General features: G+C 39.4%; 1 protein-coding gene across 1 annotated transcript in view; it reads right to left on the minus strand.

Annotated features, from left to right (window-relative positions):
• Positions 1–17,590, minus strand: part of LOC130579768 (complement C4-like) — a 43,010-nt gene that overhangs the window by 8,067 nt on the left and 17,353 nt on the right. Inside the window, exons 18-37 of the mRNA XM_057376819.1 lie at positions 17,220–17,331; positions 16,924–16,994; positions 16,005–16,144; positions 14,990–15,202; positions 14,103–14,154; positions 13,455–13,535; positions 12,215–12,418; positions 10,598–10,673; positions 10,028–10,184; positions 8,574–8,669; positions 8,081–8,249; positions 6,967–7,133; positions 6,357–6,515; positions 5,552–5,611; positions 5,037–5,130; positions 4,140–4,308; positions 2,426–2,513; positions 1,740–1,814; positions 1,016–1,124; positions 1–64 (exon numbers count right to left, since the gene is read on the minus strand). Coding sequence (XP_057232802.1) covers positions 1–64; positions 1,016–1,124; positions 1,740–1,814; positions 2,426–2,513; positions 4,140–4,308; positions 5,037–5,130; positions 5,552–5,611; positions 6,357–6,515; positions 6,967–7,133; positions 8,081–8,249; positions 8,574–8,669; positions 10,028–10,184; positions 10,598–10,673; positions 12,215–12,418; positions 13,455–13,535; positions 14,103–14,154; positions 14,990–15,202; positions 16,005–16,144; positions 16,924–16,994; positions 17,220–17,331 — 2,356 coding nt within the window. The remainder of the gene's footprint in view (positions 65–1,015; positions 1,125–1,739; positions 1,815–2,425; positions 2,514–4,139; positions 4,309–5,036; positions 5,131–5,551; positions 5,612–6,356; positions 6,516–6,966; positions 7,134–8,080; positions 8,250–8,573; positions 8,670–10,027; positions 10,185–10,597; positions 10,674–12,214; positions 12,419–13,454; positions 13,536–14,102; positions 14,155–14,989; positions 15,203–16,004; positions 16,145–16,923; positions 16,995–17,219; positions 17,332–17,590) is intronic.

Raw genomic sequence — 17,590 nt, forward strand, 5'->3', positions numbered from 1 at the left:
TGGCAGAGCTTTGACAGCATGGCACTGTGCTTGGGAGCGCTGTAGAACACACTGCACTTCCTTTCTGTGGACAAGGAACAACACAGCTTGTCTTGGGGAGATCAGGTGGGAAATCCTGTACAGTACAAACTACATCTGCAGCCCAGCTTTCCCTGCTCCAGAGAAAACAGAGCACTGAGGGATCAGCTGTACATCAGCAGTTCACAAAGGCCTGTGGCTTAGGCACCCAAAGTACAGCTGGGCTACGGTTTGGAGTTATTTTTGTTCAGTTTGGATAATTTTTGTTTGGGCATTTTGTTGTTGCTTTTGTTGTGGGTTTTCATTAATTTTGATTTTTTTTTTAAGTTGTACTCTTCCCTCCCCACATCCCCTTTTGTTTTGCTCTCTCTGGAAAGCACCTACCTTAAAAGCATCTTTAGACCGTAGAGCAACAGTGAACATTGCACTGTTTCAGAAGAAGAGAGGATCACCAATATTTAGGGGTTTAAACCCAGTACAGGCTGTATTGGGTCCCTTAGTTAAGGCAAAGTAGAGGTTTGACCTAATTTTCAAACATTGTCTACATAACTTTGGCAAATGGGGATGATTTGCATTTAACCTTCTTTGACTGGGGAGCAAGACTGGTTTCCCCAGCAACCACAATACATAAGTCAAACCTTTAAGATTGCCCATCTTAGATGTATAAAAAGACAGCCTCATAAACCTAAATGTGACTGCAACATGTTTGAAAGCATATGCCTGTGAGAAACAGGAAATCAGGAAATCTGATTTAAAAATCCATGAGTGTAAAAGTTCATTTTTTCAGTCCATTTGCAACACTGGACCATTCCTGAGAAGATCTCTAATTAAATAATTGGAAGTAACTGGAAGACAGTATGTAAAGCAGGTTATTTTGTCACTTGAGAAAATTAAGTAGTTTCACACACTACATCAAAATCAACTTTCTACAGACTGGAGGGTTTTTTTTTAGGGTCTCTCTTTCAAGCAGTTATGCATAATTTTTCTGTATCCTTACCAGGGTTGTAAAAATCATAAAGGATGGCATTTGCTGGCTGAACCAAGCCCATGGGATTGATTTGCTTTGCCCCAAATGATATACAATCTGGGTCTGGTCCACTCGGGAGCTGGAGGAAAAAGGAACAACAGTTCCGGTAAGAAAACAAAGTCTCCTCAGTCAACTCCTTAATGTTGGTGCCTGTGCTAGTTGTTGAACACTTGTTTGTGATGATATAGCTGAGTTAATACCAATATCTGCTTCAGCTGTGGAGGTGAAGCAACTCAAGTGGGTGTAAGGTGGAGTCATTATCCAAAATATTGGGAAATATACACAGAAACTAGGGGTCCTGAGGTTTGCATTCATTTGTCACTTTATAGGTCTTCATYTTGACATGGAAGATGTCTACATGGAATTTACAGGAGCACCAGGTAACACTTTTGTTATCATATATGAACAGCATCTCTTCTGGCAACAGAGGGAGAGGATTTCTCTTTTTTTCTTGGGCCAAAGTCCAAATCTTGAATATGAACTACATCTCTTGGGACATAGGAAAGTGGAATATGAAGGTGTGTGTTTCCCTTCTTCCCTTCCTCAGTTCTTTCCACTGAGTAGTTCAATAATAAATAAATGACAAAAACTACAGAAAGATGATAGAAAATGAAAAATACAATTACTAGATTTTTTTAAAAGTCTATATGCTGTATGAAGTGGCAGGGATTAGGAAATCACTGGGCTTGCTTACCTCACCAAAGTAGAGCAAAACCCTCCCTTCCTTGTACTCATAGTGCTGAATGTACTGGTCTGAAGCCATCACCAGCTGCAGGAAAACAAAGAAACAAACAAATCAGAACAGCCCCCTGGAAGAACAGGAATACCTTTGCTACCACCCTCCATATTCTGGTTTTCTTTCTTCAGCTGCTTGCTTCATTCTGCTCTCTTTCTTCCTCCCTAAAGGAGACACTCCCTGAGAGCACGAAACTGAACAAGCCTCCCCTAACTGTGCAGGCTCCACAACCCAAAACTTCTTGGCTACATTTTCAGAGGGCTTTGCCGCATCTCCTGTCACTGTGCCCTGCTACCAACCACCTCTAAAAGACTACTTGCCTTCTGCTCTGCAAGCACAGGATGATGCACTGTCCTGGTGTGACACAGGACAGTGATATGTGGTAAGGAGAGGCACATCTGTGCCCTTCTGAGCTTTGCCCTAATTTCTATTACAAGGGACTAAGAAGATTGAACTCTCTTTACTACAAGTTTTGCATTTCTTGTGTATATTCAGCAAGTATTTTTATCAGAATGAGAAGAATGGAAGTCTATCTATCCCAAATCTGTTTTCGTATGTTTATTTTATGTATTTTTGCAAAGATTTGGAAAGACAAATTTTCTAAAGGCTCTCTAAAAGGTTGCACAGAAAAGTGTGTTTCTAACCTGTTCGAGTTCCTTTGTGTCAGGCTCCAACCCACTCAGCAGGGTGAGATCAACCAGGGACATCTTTGGTGCTTTGGAACCTGTGGACCTTTGTAAGGGAGAAGGGCAGCAGTGAGCACCTGCACTGAACAGCCAGTTGATTTGAGGAGTTTGGCTCTTCAGGTTTGCTAAAGGTGATTCTGCTCCATTTAACTTTCCTAAGTGGATTTTAATTTTAAAATTAGCTGYCTAATTGATTAAGAATCATGAGGTAAAATTAGTCATCTGAACTAGTCAAATGGTCATACAAAACCCAGGTGTCTTGCCTGAGCTTTTCATACAGKCTTTCCTTGGAGCTGTTAAGCATAAAAAAATCACATGTAAATGGCAGTTTATCCCACCTTAAAAGCATTGCTGAAGACAGAGAAGTAAACAGCATTGACAAAGTCAGTATTACCTGCATTCTGTATTACCCACAAAGTGGAGATAGAAAATGAATTTACCCAATTTTTTTTCATGGACTAAGTCAAATTTACATCATCTTTGCTGTCAGAGGCAAAAATAATAGTTGCTGTAACTATCCACTAAATATATGTATTGGATTTCCAATCTTTCTGCTTTCACCTTCTCAAAAATCAGGTAGTTGTGTCATTGCTGGAAAATGAAATTGTTCTGCAYTCACACAGGGGGTGCCTTGACATGAGATATTTTACATACACTTACAGGTACTTAACCAATTTTCATTTTGGCACTCTCCCTTAAGGGATGCACCTCAGTGTAGGGAAGAAGAATGGTGATGTAATTCATGMCTTCAGTTTTTTTCCCACGTCCTAACTCCAAGGAGTTCCACATTATTGCCTAAGCCTCTGTCTAACACCAGCAGAGCAGTGCTGCAGAACAGGAGCTGGTAGCTGTTGCAATTAGTGGGGAAAGTGATGCTTTGGCCAATACGCCATTCACTGAATATATGTTTAATGAGGGAGAGTGAAACTTGGAAATTGGGACAAATTCAGTCCTCCCCTGATGTTACTCATGCTGCTGTCTGGGAGGGGAAATAAACCCACTGTCTTCAGTGCTTTGCCAAAGTCAGTGGACAACCAAAATTCTACTGGGGAACAAAACCTGCTTCTGCCATCCTGCTCCTCTCTGGAAGAGGAACCCAGATAGCCACAATTTAGTGTTTCTGAGACCAATGCCAGACTGTAAATGGGAGCAAAGGCAGGTATTTCAGTGCTAGGTTGCATGAGGGGATTTCTTTTTTACCACCTCCRCCCTTGCCAACTTCTTGTCACAACACAATACCCCATCTGCCTCCTCTGYCAGATAGTAGCAGTCGTCCTTTCTTTTTTCATGAGGCCAGAGGTGTGACCACAAAGGAAGAAAGAGCATCTCTCCAGAAAGTGATGAAACTCTGGGAATATGTCCTACAACATTCCAGATGTGTTTACCTTTTTCAGTSAAAGATTTCTTTCAAATGTTTAGCCTGCCAGGTGCTTTGGTGTCTCCCCAGAGCCTGATGGGGCAGAATCTGAAGTGAGCATTTGAAGTCTATGTAAGCCATGTAATAAGTCCCATACATTGTGTGGAAACCTTTTCTCCTGCCATGGGAGACAGGACACAGACTTAGTGTATGCAGCCTCCCAGGAGATCACTAGGTTGGATGCTGAGCTTGTGATTATGAAGAGAGTGACCAAGGAGAATTAAATCAAAAGAAGAGCTGATYTTGCAGACCTACCTGACACAGACTTTGTATTGCAAGGATTCAGTTTTGCTGGGAGTGGCCACATCCCTTTTTCTTCTGCTGCGGATATCAAACCAATCCATTTGAGACAGTGTCTCAAACTTGCTGTTTCCTGTGCTAGTTGAGTCCTCATAATCATCATCTTCACCAGAGTATTCAGCTTCTGGAGGTGAGAGACATGGTCAGCCATGCACAATTTGCCTGTAATTTAGCTTCTTTTGGTATAATGATAAATATCAGTGGGCAGTCCTGCCATCACTCTGAGTTTTATAACAGTTCAGTGTATGCTGCCTCAGTGTTTCCAATTAATTCAGAGTTAGAATTTTAGAGATAGCTATGGTAAGAATAATTAACAAATCTAGCTGAGAATGGGGTTTAGGCTATCCACAAATAGGTAAAGGACAATCCATCCCTCCAAAAGGTAATGATTAAAAGAGGAAAAAAAAATAGCCAACATAGGCAGAGATGATGATGAACGGACACTTCAGGAGATGGCAAAGACATTCCAGCTCATATGAAAGACCTGTGACAGATGTGCCTCAAAGAGTTTTAAGCCCACATGGCAGGTCCCTTATTAGCCAGGGAACTGAGGTGGGCTTTCTCCTCTGTGTGGGGAATTCACCTCCTGTTTCTCAAAAAGAGTTTCCAATTGTACCTGTGTGACTGCTAAGTACCTGCTGTACCTGCAGTCACTCAGATTGTTGTTATACTATTTAAAAGTAAGAATAATAAGATAAATGAAACAATAGGAAGGCAGAGTTCAGAAACTTCTCTCTTGCCTTGTTTCATTAATTTTTTTCCCACTTTCCAAGGCTGGAAAGCTGTGAAGTAGCATTAGCAACTGGCCAAACATGTCGCTTTTGAGAACCAAACCCTGCCCTTTTCACTCACCRGAGTACTTAAGTCTCCCTTCCACTTCCACTGTCAAAACCAAATCATTRCAGGTGTTGTTCTTCAGCTCAGGTGACCAGTACATTTTTAATATCTAAGATGAACACACAAACAGCAAGCTGCTAAAAATATCATTTAAAAGTCATAGGATTTATGCATCCAGGACTTCTACATGTGGTGATGGGACATGGGAGCATGGAGGGAAAGACCAGTGGCACAGACTGGCCACCAAGGACTGTCACGGGTGYATGCAGGTCCCTGACCTCTTACTCCTGCTGCCTCTGTCAGCACTGACACTTCATGGATTTAATAGTTAAAGACAGGAAAAATTAACTGTCTATAAGAGCAGGCTTTAGGCTACAAATTTTAGAGTTTTGGAGATAAGATCACAAAGGTTGAGGCCATGTAATGAGGCCATGTTACTTGGCCATGAGGCTAAGTAATTTTTCACTTAGTTTCCAAAAAGGGATTAAAAGAAGTCCAGTTCAACTCTGGATTTTGAATTCACAGCTTACATTCATTGTCCCATTTCCTTTGCCGTGTACGGATACTTCAAGTTTTCTCCCAAGTTCAAACTGCAAACCAAGRGGGAAAAGAAAGGTATTTAGTCTGTGCTCAGAATTTGATCTATTGTTCTCCTGTTACCTCGACAGACATTTATGCCTTTATCCTTCCAAAYTGGGTTAGGGAAAACTATTAGCTATAGAAGGAATTATGAGACGTCAAGTTTCAAAATATTTTAAATGTGATGAGATGGTGAACCTTACTCTGCTCTTTTAGGGCGCAGTAGACATATTTTGCCAACCTCACTCTCCTTTTTATCCTGAATTTCACATTTTCAGTATTCAGCACATTGAAGATCAGAATATTCCTTCTTTCTCATTCCCTAGAAAGACTTGGGTTCCCAACTTCTCTTCACTGTTGGGAGAGATTCATACCACCAAAGTCCTCAAACAAGCAGGAAAGCACCTCTCAACTATGCTGCTAAGCACCTGCTTTTTTGTTTTGGTTTGGTTTTTTTTGAGGTTTTTTTTTGGTAGGTTTTTTTTTGGTAGTTTTTTTGTTTTTGTTTTTTTTTTTTTTTTTTTTTTTTTTTTTTTTTTTTTTTTTTGTTTTTTTTTTTTTTTTTTTTTTTTTGTTTTTTTTTTTTTTTTTTTTTTTTTTTACTTCAGAAAGGTTCTCTTGCTTTACAGGTTAAATTATTGTAAGGTATTATAAACCAGCTACATCATGGTTGCTTAACATGAGACAACCTAGCCAGATGATTCAAATTATCTTTGAGGGAAAAAAAAAACTTCGAAACAACCAATGATTGTGTACCTCTARTTGCTTCTGAAATTCTTCATGGGTGTCGGTCAGAACAATGCTGTAGGACTTTTGCCTTCCAGGTGTTCCCAGATTGACAGTCAGGTTCATGGAAGCAGAGTTCAGTGTCTCTATGCTATATGCTGACAGAGCTTCCAAGGCCACCACTGTGTCCTAGGTAAAAAAAAAAAAAAAAAAAGCAACAAACCAGCAGTTATGCCAGATTATTTCAACAACATGTAAGATGACATTATCAGTCATCTTGAATTCAGTTTTATGCTTTTTGCTGCTTTGAAGTTCTCTTGTATTTGTCTATTCCTACTTGCACAGATCATTCATTTAATTTCCCAGCTTCTTCTGATAGCACTAAAATCATAAACYCACCAGAGTTCTGACCTTAGATTATCATACATCCTCCTGAAGACAAAGAATCTTCTTTGCTGGCTTTTAACCATTTTATTTTGGCCCCCTGCTAATTAACGACCCAAAATCTTTAGTGCTTCATACATCGAAGAAATTGAAAATTAACTGTCATGATGCTTTCAAATCTCAGTGGAAAAGTCTTTATAGGGCTTTTATTTCCTTCYCTCCCCTCAAGACTCCCGCTGAGCTGGTGGTCAGGCACCTGTGTAGAGCAGTACCCTCCGCCGTAGCTCCTCTTTTGTGTCAGCCACGTCACAATGGGCCTTGCATATTCCGTGTCTTCCAGGAGCAAAGTGTGAAGCAGGGCATAGGCAGTGGTTTCCACCGACACTGCGTTGTTGCCRTTTCCCCAGTAGCGCTGCTGCTTTGCTGCAAGAAACATTTAGTCTTGAATCCCTTGGTGGAGACATTTGCCAAAAATGGTTATTTTTCTACACAGTGGATATTTCACGTCATAGAGTTGCAGAAGCACAGGACACAGATGCTGTCGTGAGAGCAACAAGTCAGTTGGGAAGCAAAGATAATGGATAAGGAAACCCACAATTTTCAATTTTGGTGTCTCCAGCCATCACAGTGTAATAATCCCATTGTACAGCCATGCCCATCTGATGGAGTGGTAGTATTGGGTCTGGTGGTCCCTCAGACATAATTGGTATCAATTATAGCCACATATCCAGCTTTGATTGAGGAGAATTGTATTCCCTATGCTTAAACTGGGCTATCAAACCATAATGTATTTACCAAACGTACTGGGAGGAATTAATAGACAGGTGCAGTCACACAATCAACTAACTCCGAGTCACCACAGCCACACACTGTGGGGATAAGTGGTGACATCCATGGSGAGCTGGGACAAAGCACTCAGAACTGGTGGGGGGCTTTGGAAGAGACACCTTCCCTCTTGGCAAAATCCAGTCTAAACTATTCCTATACACTGCTGTTCTCTCATCCAAAGTTTCTTCTTTCTCACTGGGCTTGGACTTTTTTTTTCTTCCCAAAGGAAGCAGAAAACATAAATGATATTTACTGTGGTTTTGTTCCAATACCAATATCAGAGAAGATCATGATCCAAGCTTCATAATKCTGTCAATTTATAGTGATATTAATTATTAAAATTACATATTCAATTTTAAAATATTGAATAATTAAATTATGCAACTTAAATAATGAAATATATTACAAATGTACATACACAGTCATATAAAATKAATTGTTCTTTATTTAATTCAATTTGGTTTGTCCATATAAGAGTGCTCAGAGTGTTTCARTTAGGAAAAGTGCTTTCTAAAGGGATTTTTAAGAATGGTTACCAGTACCTTGATCAAAAGAAGAACAGTCTCTCAATTTGTCTTTTACAAACTGGGCTTCTTTCTGATCTGACTGCACGAGTGTCAGAGCATAAGCAGTGATGACTGTAGAATAGCAGTCAGAATTTCTTGAAAATTGATTCTTCATGTAAGCCACTGCTCCTGTAATCACTCGTGCCTGTGAAAACAGAGTGGATCTGTTTGTAAAGATCACTGAGTTAGTTAGATCACTAAYTCTTACTGCTAGCAGGAGTACTAGGAAATTAGAAAATGTTACTATAGTAATTTTAAAGACAATTATAATAATATTTGCTTAGTGATTAAAGCCATTGATGATGGAGCATGTAGCTCAAAAAACCTTGTACATTAGGCCATTCTTCCTATCAACCACAGATAAAAGCAGATTTTAAACTCCTCATTTACAGTACTCTGAGAGATAGAAGGGTGGATTGTGCAATTGTGCATATTTTAGCCTTCAGGCTTAAAGAGTCAGGCTTCCTACCACGGCAGGTGATGGGTACACATGTAGGGTCTGTTGCAGTGCTATGGTAACAAATGCTGTCATAGCCAAATCCTCTTCTGCTGACTTAATGCCACCCTGAAAGAYGAAACATGAAAAGTTATTAGTGCATCTGTGTATTTATGGCTAAGTGGCTAAATCTAGAAAATCACATTCTGTAAAGCCAAGGATCTTCTCTGCAAACCATCTGACCACATACTGTTGTTGTCTTCAATTTTTCTCTATAATATGTGCCTATCTAAAGTGTATCTTCAACTGTGGCAGCCAGTTGCATTAAACAATGTAAGAGACAAGAACCCACCATAATCTTCAGCTGATAATCAAATTTTTAGTTATTTATGTTTCATCTAAAACTCTGCAATTTTTCTTTGAAATACGCATGGCTTTAATTTCCAGTCATTAGTGGGGTAGGTTTTCTTTTAATTTCTCTAATACTTCCTACACACTTAACAGCCCTCTATCTTGCAGAGAGAATTTTTCTTCTCTAAAGGTATTCATACACCAATACTAGGTCTTTTCTTATCCCTCTTCTTGATAAAGTAAACACAGTGCCCTCATTAGCATTCTTCCCCTGAAAGCTCTTGAARTATATTTAAAATAGAAGATTATCTCAGTTTAAACCAGGTCAGAAAAAACCAAAACCCTTTGACCAATCATTAAACTATTTGTTTCTTTTTCCCCGATAATGTTACATCAGCTGTGAAACTGGCTTTTAGGGTGAAAGCCTCCCTAATTATTTGACACTTATCATCAATAATATTAATGCATGTTTTTCATAAATGGTTGCCACACTGCATTTTCAATGAGTTTTGGAAGATGCACATTATTTTCCTAGTCTAAATTAATGGACATTATAACAATTTTGTGTTTCTGGACAGTTGTAGAGGATGTGTAGACTATGAGGTGCAATTGGAAATTCTGATTAAGGRTTAACATTTTCTTGTTTTGCCATGRGAGTGGTGAAATACTGAAACAAGTTACCCAGACAGACTGGGAGGTACTTGAGACCCAGGTGAGCATGGCCCTGTACAGTTCTGATATAATTAGAACTGTTCTGAGCAGCATTTRGACTAGATGGCTTCTGCATGCCCCTTCAAAACTGGGTTACAATTGTACACTCTAATGCCTTTAGTAATAAAAGGCTTATATTTTTACCAAACGTGAAATTCAGAATTAATTTTCTAAGTGCTTTAGAGGCATAGCTAAAAAAGTGATCTAAGAGTGGATAAAAAAGATAAAGGTGGTGAAGTGCAAGCTGTGCATCTCTGGCATAACAGACCTGTTTACAAATTAATTTCACGTTACAGATTTTGTACTTACATTACAGATTTCCTTTCTTTAGAAACATATCTTGTTACTCAACAACTGACAACACTACTTTCAATCCCTATTAGCCCTAAATGAGCAACAAATTCTTCTAAATACAGATGACCTACCTGCATGGACCTGTCCATTACGGGGTGGTGGTCATGGAATGAGCCATCTTSCTGCTGTTGATTAACCAAGTAGGAAATCGAGCTGCTTATGTGACTGTCTTGGATGCTGAAGTATTCTCTGCTCCTTGTGAGTACTTTAACAATGAATGCAGTTAACCTGCACAGAAAAAAAAAATCCATACTTGTGCTGACAGATATTTATAGAAGACTATATTGACAGGAAAACAAACTTGCTAATTTTAAGCACAGACTCATATTCAATACAGGGCACCTACTGGAACCCAGTGAGTTATTATTCAACATCAGCATGAGTATTTCTACTCAGTGGCAAATGCAAAATAATCAGTGACTCAGTATAAATCTTTTTCACCAAGGACTGAACATGGTCAGAGAATTTTGTGGCTGATTATTCATGGCAAAAGTACCTAGACAATACCATGTCCACCAGATTTTCAAAATCCATCGCCAAAGAAAAACTTTTGACTTATCAAATGGTAATAAAGGTGACTTGGAAAAAAACCACAGCCAAATAAACAAAAATAAAAACGCTTTGGAAAAAAAATCGCTTACCATACACTGCTGGGGGTTGTTTTAAATGCTCCATAGGAGCCATCSTCCTTCTGAAACTCAAGCAGTCTAGTATAACCTGCATGAAGAGGAGACCATATAACTGTTCACAGAACACCCATGTTTATTGGGCATTTTCCTACATCGCTCATATTAATACATTATAGAGACACATGCTATATTGACTGGTGGAAGAGTTCACAGGGGCATTCACTGTGGCATTAAGGAGGAAAAGACTGGGTCAGCAGAATCTGACACAGAAAAATCACTGGGCTTAGAAGGTCCTCTGTCTTGTTTGACTTAATTGAGCCATGAAGATAACCTGAAAACTGCAGATGCTTATGGCTGCAAAACATTTTATGTGTAGTAAACATTGGGAAATYATTTCCCATTATTGACAACTTTTCAAGCTGTTGAYTTTATGGTGCATTGAATCAAAAAGTATGAAAAACATCATCTACTGGGTCAGAAACAGAAAACATGACTTGTGGCCTCTGATCTTGACTGCTATTATYTTGACAAAGTTTGTATCACGCCATGCAACTCATTTTCTACACTGATGAACTTTAATACAAATCAATAAAAGCATAAAATAGGGACTAAATGATGCTATAATAATACCAAATACTATGGTATTGTATTTGGTATATACAAATACCAAATGATGCTATATAATACCAAACACTCATTGTCAGGATCTCATGTCACTTTTGTCAGTCTTGGATAAACAGGCAAAGCTCCAAACAGCAGCTGCTAGCATGTTTTTTATCTCTATTTATACACTTGTTTTTCACTGATGTTTTCGTATCTCATGTCTGAAGATCCCAAAGGCAGGTGCATTATATTGCTTTATGTCATAAGCACAACACTGTAATTAGATCAGCTRTTCCTGCTCCAATAGTGGCAGCTCCTATGTTAATTCCTGGGAGCTGGAACATTTTCCCACTGTGTGGTCCTGGCTTTGCTGTACATTTAATACCAGCTTTGGATCATGTCTCAGAGTGGAGCCTTCCAGAAGCAGGTGTCCTCTTCCTAGGGAATCTCCCTCCCTGGGCTGGCCTGGGGCTGCTGAAGTCATTCTAGGTTACCTAAAGGTGAATGTGAGTGTGGAAGRAAAGTGTCTGTACCATGATTAGCACTGGGAATTCCCTTTGACAAACTCCTCCTAGCAGCCATGGACAGAGATGTCTACATCCCAGCTGGCCATCCTAACCCCTGTCTGTGATCTGTGGGGAGAAATAAGCATTTTTAGGATGTGATTTATCTTGGCCGTTTTTGAGAATTGGGWGAGAATGAACAACTGCCCTTTGCTATTCATTTACTCTGAAAAGAGTTTTTATTGATCAGCTCAGATTTTACTTTCTACTTCTAAATTCGGCAAGAGAGAAGATGGAATGTGAATGTCAATACCAGAGTGGGATGTTGGCAGTCTCCTAAGCCCTCCTCACAAGTTCTGTCTCTCACATCTGTCTGCAGACTGCCAGGGGATTTCTGTGTGGCTGTGTTAAGACACGGGGCACTCCTTCAGGAAATGTGCAGTGCAAATGGATAACAAAGATCCCATCCCTTGGCTTCTGGTTGTTTTGGGGTTTTTTCCTTTTTGTTTTTCTTTCTGCATACCTTTCTCAATCATACTGATGGCTTCCTGCTTCCGTTCGGGGTTGAAGTTGRCCCACTGCTCGCTGGCATCCAGGTACTCGATGGCGTAGACTGCAGGGGCCATTTTCACCATCGTTTGCTCTGCACAGCCTGTGGGCACCTGAATCAGCTTCTCAACTCCGCTGAGACTCAGGCAATTTTCAACAGACTCGTCCATAACATTCCCTGTTGTAAAAACAAAGCTGTAGTATGTGTCTTATTGATTGGACCAATATGAAGAAAGGTGATCCTAAATATAGGCTGACATTACTGCATGGCCTGATACTCCTCACTTTTTAATGTTAAACACTGTTTTTAGCTACCTAAGACTTCATAAAACTCTTTGAAGAAGGGCAAGGATGAGGTGCCAGGCCCTGGGAAAGCTGGAGAAAGGTACGGTGAACAAAGAGAAAGGAAAAAGAGTCCTGAGGCTACTGGAGGTAGGGAAGCGAGGAAAGGGGGAAAGACTTGTGTATCAGGTTTGGGCTGGAAGGATCTTGTCAAACCAGCCCTGATCTTCCCACAGAGGGATAAAAAGATTGCATTAATCATGCCAAACATTTTGTGTGGTTTTTTTCCTCTCTGCAATTTTAAAACTTGATGAATTTGAAGATCCCTGTACTTTAGAAGAGGGATTTGAAATGGAAGCCAATAYCCTTTGCGTCACAAAAACATTATTTTACATTTTCTGGGGGTAAAACACCCATATTATCACTAATGAAAAAAGGTTGCTAATAGATGCTTTTATAATATGTGTGCATGAGTATGTGCATGAATCTATACACCTACATTTGATTAAATTAATATAAATTTGTACATATCTCCTTTCCAGAACCTATAAATCAGAGTCTGGCATCCTTATTTCTCAAATCTAAAGCAGATTTCTACAGACCAACATGCCATGTAAGGTTATTAAGGGAGGTAGACTCTTCCCTTCACCTCTGGCCTTCCCATAAGATTAGTCCAACCATGGTGAGGAAGGGGGGGATAAAATAAAGCTATTACATCTGCTACAAGTAAAAAGGAGTAACTAGAAAGAAGAAAAGCTACTGGATGAACCTTGGGGATATTTTGTTTTTTGACCCATTCATGTAGCACAGACCATTTGAGTCAACATCAAAACTAGGAGAGAATGGAAATTCGCCATGCAGGAATGAGCAGCACAGAGGGGCCTGTCCCTTGYCACCTATGGAGAAGATGTTGACAAAAAAATTACACTTACCTTTCAGGCTGACTAACACGTGGCTATCAGAATCTGGTACCATGTTAGATGGTCTGTTCAGGTCCACAGTAAGGGACTTTACTGTAAATAAATAATAAACAGATATCTACATCCAGACTTCTAAAAATTAAACAACATACAATGTAATTTTAGAACATACTTCTCCTTGAGCATTTCAGAGCTGATGGAAACTATGACAGAAATTTTACCAGAAATGTTAAGTGGAAATTTATTAAAAAATACTTTTTCTTTATGAAATTGATTTAATTTTCAATCTTTAGGAATATTTCAGACTTGAAATAAAACTTGGTTTTAATATCTCTTAAGATCCATTAGTGAATTAAATAGTTAAATTAATTAAATAGTGAATTAAAGTTAATGGTTAAGTTAAAGTTAAGTGAATTGAAAAGTTAATATTTAAAGAATGATACCTTGAAAAATGAAAGTAAAATAAAACAATTCTAAACATTTAGAATCCAATTTTTTCTTTCATTAGTGTTTTGCTATTTATTGGTGGGAGAGATTTCTGACAAGCTCTGGTTAACCAGAAGAATGTCTGTGCATTAAGAAGTGTTTCACTTCATCTATCATTCACCCCTCGTTCCTACCCCAAACCTCACGTGTATCCATCCCTTTTGTGCAACTTACAGCCACTGTTRATACAAATGACCTCTTCTTCTTTCTGTAAAACACCTTCAGCCTGCACAAATAAGGAAATAAAAGTCAGAACCTTTGCAAGAACTCCCACCTGAAATTAAGCTGCAAAAAACCTGCCAGCTCCACCCAAGCATTAGGCCACTAGGTGGCACAAACAAGTGATGTCGAAGGGAGATTTCTCTCTAGGTAAAACTCAACCTTCAAATCAGAATTTCAGTTTCCCAATTGAAAWATTAATAAGCTTTACTGAAGTTTTTGCGTTACTATTGAAACATTTCCCTGGGTGAAATTCCTTTAACCAGAACTAACCCCCAAAAATTAAATTTCAATTTTATTCTCAACTTTGTGACCCATCAAGTCAAGTTCACAGAATGACTTGTGTTTGTAAACCTCCCATGTATGAAATTCTGAATATATCTTAGGTGTAAGACTCAAACATTTTCCCTTCTGATTCTTCACATCCCTCTTCCTACAGTTTCAGTTTCAATAAAGCTATTTTTACAGTTACTTTAAATATTTCGGTGCAGCATTTGAGACTGTGTCTATATCTACAAAAGCTGTGGCCTGTAACAACAGCAGGTTCCCAGCATTCTGCTCCTTATCCTATACAGTTATCCCCCAACACCAGGGGTGCAAGGATTCATACTTCATACTTTTTGTGTGGATGGAAAAAAAGCTCTCAATGGATGACTTGGATACTGTAATGAGGCTATACTGGCACTTGAAAAGTAATTTTTTTAAAAGGCTCCTCCTTTATAATTTCAAAAGAGAGCTAAGGTATTAAATAATTCATACAACCTTGTTGTTTGCCTGTGAACATTACATTTGAGGACGAGCACCTATTTGTGAAGTGCCTGTCCTCAAGTAATTACACCTACCACAACTTTGAGATTCTTCCTAATGCTATCACTGTGCCCAGAATCCTGGTTGAAAGCAGTAATGGTGATTGGAATTTCTCCCACAGTCAGAGGGACGACGGAGAAGAAGGCAGGTGTTGCGGAGTTGCCCTTGGCCAGCAGTGAGAGCTGCACAGCCCTCTCCGTGKTCTCTGCGGTGCACAGCCCCTTCACTGCATCCATCTTCACTGTCACCTGTGGGACCCAGCAATGCCCAAGGTCAGTCTGAGTGCATCACTGCACAGGGTGAATACCTCAGGAGGTGCCTTCCAATGTAAATTGTTCCGTGACCTTACAGCCTGTTAAGATTCCCCTGCATTAATTAGGGCTGTAAATCAGTTAATGTTTCTTCATCACACTGAATTTACAACAGAATTTTGGCCCATCCCTCAACCACAGTGAAATAAAAAGGATAGCACATTTTTATACATCCCAGCTCTACGTGAATCAATGCAGTTCAGATCGTCAAACTGGCTGGGAGATGGGAAGAAGTGAAAAAAAGAATATCAGCATTAGGATGGTGGAGGCCCTAACCCCAGTGACAACTGTGTTCATTTGCAGGACTTCATAGGAGTCACATGAAGAGAAAAATCAGCTTTGCACTGTATGCACAATGAGTTTTATGGGTTAACATGTTGGATGGTGTGCTCATAATTTTCCTCTGTACATTGTGAAGTGTCAGCAAGAATCAGTGGCAGCAGCTGGGTATTGCCCAGATCAGCAGGAAGCAAACAAGTAATGGATTGCTTCAGTGGAGGGGAAGRAGACGAACCCAAAAACAAAGGATATGGCTGTGTAACATGGTGAACAAAACCTGCTTTTACAAGTTTGATTAGCAAGTAGAACTGGATCCTGTCCTTGGGATTGTTTTCAGGATGGGAGCATTATGTCTGGGCTGTAGGGGGACGCTGAAGGTAATTTTTGTTAAATTATTACTTAATTACATCAGATGTAGCCAGCAGGGCATGTGAGGTACAGCAGGTGCTGATAACAGTACCTGGAGATCGTCAGGCAGGTAGTTGTAAATCACTGCTTTTATTTCCAGTTGCTCATGTCGTCTGACTGAGTACGGTAATCTCAGGGACACAAAAAAATCTTTGAAAACTGCAAAGGTGTAAGGGTCAGCTACACAGAACCCTGGGATGAGAAAAAAATATWAACAACTAGAACTGAGAATTACACACTTAACATCAGCTGATAGAAAGTAAATATCTGATCAACCCTCAATGCTTGGGCTCCCCTGCAGTCAAGAGCAAAGAGGAAAACGTGCAGACTCAGAATTCATTTAAACTCACCTGCTTTCTGAAAATAAACTCCATGCCCAACACTGCACCCCTGGATGACCATCCCCTTCCAAAGGGGAGTGGGCTGTACCAGATGGACCCTTTGTCCATCCTGCAAGGTCCTGCCCCCAGAGAGCAGCACCTGGGAACCTGGGTTCTCAGGTGTCCAGCCCTTGCTGGACCTTTTCTGGTTTCCTGATGCTCTTCTCTGCCTTAGGGGCCACAGATTTTCATGCTTTGAGATAGCCAGAACTTGGTCCCAGAATTATTCAAAGAAAAGTTGGTGTTACTACTGYTCCCTTTCTTATATCTTCCTGGCCATGTGGAAGCTAAAACAAGGCTTTATAGAGTGGAAAGAATAAAATACAGTTTTCATTGTATGATCCATCATCCTTGAGACTCTACTTCATGTTGCTTTTATAAACATAAATCTATATCTAAACGTCTAGCTGGGCTTTAACAGGGCATAAAAGAGAAGTAAATATCATGATCAAAACACTTTATGCTTTTTTTTTCAGTACAGACTATTGTATTCTGTCAACATAACATTGTATCTCTCTTTTAAAAAACACACATTCTCTATTAATCCATACAAACACAAAACAACAACAAAAAAACCCCCAATATTCATACCTTTTTCAGGAGATATACTTATTGCCTGAACTTCCCAGGTGGTGATAGAGTCAGGAGCAAAGTTTTTTACACTAAAAATACAAAATAAAATGTTTTAAAAGGCATGTATAAAATGTAAACATTGTCATTGGACAAAATTCGAGCATTTTAAAGAAAAACTATATTGTCTCAGTTTTGGAGACAAATGTTTGCAAATATGCTAAAGTCCTCTGCATCAGATACTACGTAAAGCTGATATTTCTTTACATTGGACCGCACAAATTTAAACATATTCACCTAATCAGGCAACACAGTACCTGTGCTTTCCAGGGCTTCCCACTTCTTCAAAACTCCACCACCAGCTCTCAGGAAAATAACTGCGYAAGCTGATAGAGGTTTCATCAAACAATTCTTCATGTTCACTGTATTCTGCAAAACAAGAGTGAGGTTTCTTTTTGGAAGCCTTTGGCTGCTAACCTTACACTGTCTTGCAGGGAGTCAGCTTGTCAGAACACAAAAAAATGCCCTGGATGATAAGATTTTGTCTGTGTTTCATCTTGCACATTAAAGAAAAATGTTGAAAAAAGGGAAGCAATGCCTGTAACTTGTCAGTGAACAAAAAGATAGTTCCTCTTTCCAACTTCAGTAACTACATGCTATCAAATGAGAAATAAGTCCCCTTTAGTAA

Source organism: Malurus melanocephalus, unplaced genomic scaffold, assembly GCF_030028575.1.
Source record: "Malurus melanocephalus ecotype Western Australia unplaced genomic scaffold, MMel_1.1 scaffold_292, whole genome shotgun sequence".
Classification (NCBI taxonomy): domain Eukaryota; kingdom Metazoa; phylum Chordata; class Aves; order Passeriformes; family Maluridae; genus Malurus; species Malurus melanocephalus.